General features: G+C 48.7%; 1 protein-coding gene and 1 non-coding gene across 2 annotated transcripts in view; both read right to left on the reverse strand.

Annotated features, from left to right (window-relative positions):
* psma3 (proteasome 20S subunit alpha 3) overlaps positions 1-5000 on the reverse strand; it is a 16870-nt gene that overhangs the window by 3450 nt on the left and 8420 nt on the right. Inside the window, exons 4-6 of the mRNA XM_053335994.1 lie at positions 4850-4951; positions 3418-3491; positions 1987-2059 (exon numbers count right to left, since the gene is read on the reverse strand). Of these exons, the coding sequence (XP_053191969.1) occupies positions 1987-2059; positions 3418-3491; positions 4850-4951 (249 nt within the window). The remainder of the gene's footprint in view (positions 1-1986; positions 2060-3417; positions 3492-4849; positions 4952-5000) is intronic.
* LOC128376090 (small nucleolar RNA SNORD53/SNORD92) lies at positions 2949-3033 on the reverse strand. Its single transcript, XR_008323241.1, has one exon. It is a non-coding gene; the product is annotated as a small nucleolar RNA SNORD53/SNORD92 (small nucleolar RNA).

Raw genomic sequence — 5000 nt, forward strand, 5'->3', positions numbered from 1 at the left:
TGAAAACGGCGTGCCTCCGGACCAGCTCAACAGGACGCCCTCGCTAGCTGGGGGCTTAATGAAAAGGGACTCGTTGCCATCACGACGGATAACGGGAGCAACATCATCAAAGCGGTGGAGCTGCAAAAGTGGCCCAGGATGCAGTGCTTTGGTCATCGACTGCACTTGGCTATAGGTGAGTGTGTTTAAACAAATGAATGTTAGCAAGTTAAAGGTCTGGTCATCATAAATTTGCTTGAGATATTTATATAGCAGATGAATTTGGGGATATAAAGCACACTGCTCATTTCTTGTAAAATAAAATTAAATAACCACTCCAATTGATTGCAAAAGAGAGTTCACCTTATTATTTGTATGCACATTTTGCTAATGCAGTTATGTTTTGTTGTGTATGCTTATTCTGACAGGGCATGGCTTGGATGACCACCGAATAACAAGGGCCATCTCCCTTTGCAAGAAGGTAGTCAGCGCATTTTCTTACAGCTGGATAAAAAGGCGTGAGCTATCTGAAATCCAGCAACAGCTTGGACTTCCAGCCCATCAGCTAATCACAGAATCTGCAACACGCTGGGGGTCGAGGCAGCTCATGATCGAAAGAATCTTGGAGCAGGAGGGGGCCATAACAAAAGTCCTCTCGTCACACAAAAAGACCAGACACCTAGTCCTCACGTGGCAGGATGTCGAAGTACTGGAGACCGTACAGAAGGCTCTAAAGCCTCTCCAGGACTTCACCGATGCTCTGTCCGGAGAGGACTATGTGACCCTTTCCTATGTCAGACCTGTCCTTCATCTTTTCAGCACAGGCATCCTGGCAGAAGAAGAAGGTGACACTGAGTTGTGCAGGTTTATTAAGACCTGCATTATGAAATATCTGAATGACAAGTACACAGATTTAGCTACAACTGACCTACTTGACATGGACACATTTGTGGACTCACGTTTCAGGGATGCGTACATTCAAAGAGACAAGGTTGATGGCTTGAAACAGAGAGTTGTGGCTGAGGTAAAGTCGCTTTTGTCTGATGATGAGAGGTGTGAGCCTAACCTAGCTTTGCTGCCTGAAGACCAAGAGGAGACAATGGTCCCACCAAAAGCAAAGAAGAAGAAGTCACTGGCCAGCTTCTTCAAATGGAGCACAGTGACCAACAGTAACACACTGACACAGCAGGAGAAGATTGAAAATGAACTTTCAAACTATTTGCTGTCAGCTAGGGTAGAGAGTGATACAGATCCTCTGAAATGGTGGAAGGAACACGAGACGGTCTACCCGGCACTTAGTCACCTTGCAAAGAAATATCTCTTAGTTCCTGCCACCAGTTCTCCTTCTGAACGCGTATTCAGTTGCAGTGGTAACATTGTACCTACCTAGCCTACTTGGTTTGTTATTTGCCCAGCTCTTTGATTGATTTGTTATATTGGCCATACTGTACAGTAGCCTATTTTTATTTATTTATTTTTTTGTATCTTTAAAAAAATTCTGTTTATCTTTATTTCTGTTACTTGCACAGTTCTGTCAGAGCAGCTGATCAGTATATAATACAGGCTATTAAAAGTTTGTTTTTTGTGTGTGTGATGTTTATGGATCTGCCTTACAAAAAAAATGAAACCGTATTTGCACAGCTCGGTTAGAGTTTTAAATCTTTGAAATAAAATGGGCAGTGATTTCATATTTGTGGCTTTCAGATGCTCATTCTTTTTAAAATATCGTTATATATATCGTATATCGCCTCTTGGCCCAAAAATACCGGGATATCAGTTTTGATCCATATCGCCCAGCCCTAGGAGGGAGGTAGGACGGAGGGAAGCAAGGAAGGGAGAAAGGAAAGGAATGAAGGAAGAAGGAAGGAAGGAAAGGAGGGAGGGAGGGAGGGAGGGAGGGAGGGAGGGAAGCAAGGAAGGAGGGAGGGAGAAAGGAAAGGAATGAAGGGAGGGAGGAAGGGAGGAAGGAAGGAACAGTCATCAGAGTGAAGCTGGTTGTTAACTTACGTATGAAATGCCGGACGGGTCGACCATGTAGAGCTGAGGACCGTCGTCTTTATCATATGAACCCAGAATGAAACTGTACACACACACACACACACACACACACACACACACACACACACACACACACACACACACACACACACAGACACACACACACACACACACACACACACACACACACACAGACACACACACACACACACGCAGAGAGAGAGACACACACATTAACCTTTGACCTCAGGACTGTCAGATGTTACAAACTGATTTCCTAAATGTGAGTTAATGAAGAAACAGCAGAGTCACTAATAAACATTAATAACTAGGGCTGTCAGCGTTAACGAGTTAATCTCGATTAGATTAATGCTATCCATAACGCATTTTAATGCAGCAAGCCTTTTTGTCCCTTCTACTCCCCCGTAGACGGCTCCTCTAGCTGTAGCGCTATGCTTTGAAGTGGCCTCCTGCAGTAAACCTACCGCGCTGATGGAAAGTAAGAGAGCTACTGGACTTTTGAACGGCTTGTTTAACTTTAAAACACTTCCAGACGCTTCAGTTGACAAGTCAAAAGTAAAATGCAACCTGTGTCAAACGGAGTTTAACTACCACCGGAGTACGTGGAGTTTGAGTTAGCACCTCCACGCTAAACACCCAGGTGCAGCCAAGCCAGCCTCAGCTCCACCAAAGGACCATTTTGGAGTGTGGGAGTCGCAGCAGAGCCGTGATTGATTCCCAGTTAAGACACTCTGGTAAGAAATGCTTTACATTATGGGCTTAAAACTGCCTTCAAATGGAAAATAACAGGATTTTAAACATGACATTCAAAACGCCATTAATCCTGATTAACTATGGAAACTCTGCGATTAATCTAGATTAAAAAAATTAATCGTTTGACAGCCCTAATTATTAATATAATAATAAATATAAACAGGCTGGTTCAGCACAGAGTTAACGCTGGCAGCGGATTGGTCAGACAGCCAAGAGAAAATGTGACATCACATGACATCATCAGCTCATTGAGCGAAACCTTTCTCAGCATCATCACTCCAACAGCCAATCAGAGCTCTGCTACCGTCACTATGTTTCCTGTTTAAAGTTACTGAAACATAAACTGTGATGTTCTTTTGTCTCCATGAGGTCTAGTTTAAATTTAAAGGGTTAAAATATGAAAATAAACGTATGAATAACTTCACACATTCTGTTTTTGTGGACCCAGCATCAAATTTCTGCTTTTAATCCATTTAGAGAGAATATATTAGAGGATTATGGCAAACATGTCTAAGTGGTGTAACCATAAAAACTTTGTACCAAATAATTCAACTTGCTTAAAAACAGTAAATAGTCAATAAAACACCTTCCTTCCTTCCTTCCTGCCTTCCTTCCTTCCTTCCTTCCTTCCTTCCCTACATAATGATGATGAAGGTTCAGACTCACCTGCAGCCGAACGGCCTCACAGCGCTGTACAGTGTGTATGCGTGAACGTACATCGCCACTCTGTCTGACAGATGCTGCAACACACACACACACACACACACACACACACACACACACACACACACACACACACACACACACAGAGAGTTAATATCAGCAGTGTGTTATCAGAGTTAGATGTTAGATGTGATGGAGGGTTGGAGGGATGGAGGGTTGGAGGGATGGAGGGTTGGAGGGTTGGAGGGATGGAGGGTTGGAGGGATGGAGGGTTGGAGGGATGGAGGGTTGGAGGGTTGGAGGGATGGAGGGTTGGAGGGATGGAGGGTTGGAGGGATGGAGGGACGGAGGAGTGGAGGGATGGAGGGATGGAGGGACGGAGGAGTGGAGGGATGGAGGGATGGAGGGACGGAGGAGTGGAGGGATGGAGGGGTGGAGGGATGGAGGGGTGGAGGGATGGAGGGTTGGAGGGATGGTGGGATGGTGGGTTGGAGGGATGGAGGGTTGGAGGGATGGAGGGTTGGAGGGATGGAGGGTTGGAGGGTTGGAGGGATGGAGGGATGGAGGGTTGGGGGATGGAGGGATGGAGGGTTGGAGGGATGGAGGGATGGAGGGTTGGAGGGATGGGGGGATGGAGGGTTGGAGGGATGGAGGGTTGGAGGGATGAGGGATGGAGGGTTGGAGGGATGGAGGGTTGGAGGGATGGAGGGATGAGGGGTGGAGGGATGGAGGGGTGGAGGGATGGGGGGATGGAGGGGTGGAGGTTTGGAGGGGTGGAGGGATGGAGGGATGGAGGGATGGAGGGTTGGAGAGGTGGAGGGATGGAGGGGTGGAGGGATGGAGGGGTGGAGGGATGGAGGGTTGGAGAGGTGGAGGGATGGAGGGATGGAGGGTTGGAGGGATGGAGGGATGGAGGGGTGGAGGGATGGAGGGTTGGAGGGATGAGGGTTGGAGGGATGGATGGATGGATGGATGGAGGGTTGGATGGAGGGATGGAGGGTTGGAGGGATGGGGGGATGGAGGGATGGAGGGATGGAGGGATGGAGGGTTGGGGGATGGAGGGATGGAGGGATGGAGGGTTGGAGGGATGGAGGGATGGAGGGATGGAGGGTTGGAGGGATGGGGGATGGAGGGATGGAGGGATGGAGGGTTGGAGGGATGAGGGATGGAGGGTTGGAGGGATGGAGGGATGGAGGGATGGAGGGTTGGAGGGATGGAGGGTTGGAGGGTTGGAGGGATGGAGGGATGGAGGGTTGGGGGATGGAGGGATGGAGGGATGGAGGGTTGGAGGGTTGGAGGGATGGAGGGATGGAGGGATGGAGGGTTGGAGGGATGGGGGGATGGAGGGTTGGAGGGTTGGAGGGATGGGGGGATGGAGGGATGGAGGGTTGGAGGGATGGAGGGTTGGAGGGATGGAGGGATGGAGGGTTCGTACCTTCAGAGGAATGTCGTGACCGTAGTTTGATCTGAAGTTCGAAGCTTCTTCACGAGCGACTTCAGCAAGAGAACGAGCATCAGCAAGGAGACCTGCTACAGCCTGGGGGGGGGGGGGGATAGAGAGGAGAGGAGGGGGGGGGGGGGGGAGA

The sequence above is a fragment of the Scomber japonicus genome, chromosome 16 (genome assembly GCF_027409825.1).
Source record: "Scomber japonicus isolate fScoJap1 chromosome 16, fScoJap1.pri, whole genome shotgun sequence".
Taxonomy (NCBI): domain Eukaryota; kingdom Metazoa; phylum Chordata; class Actinopteri; order Scombriformes; family Scombridae; genus Scomber; species Scomber japonicus.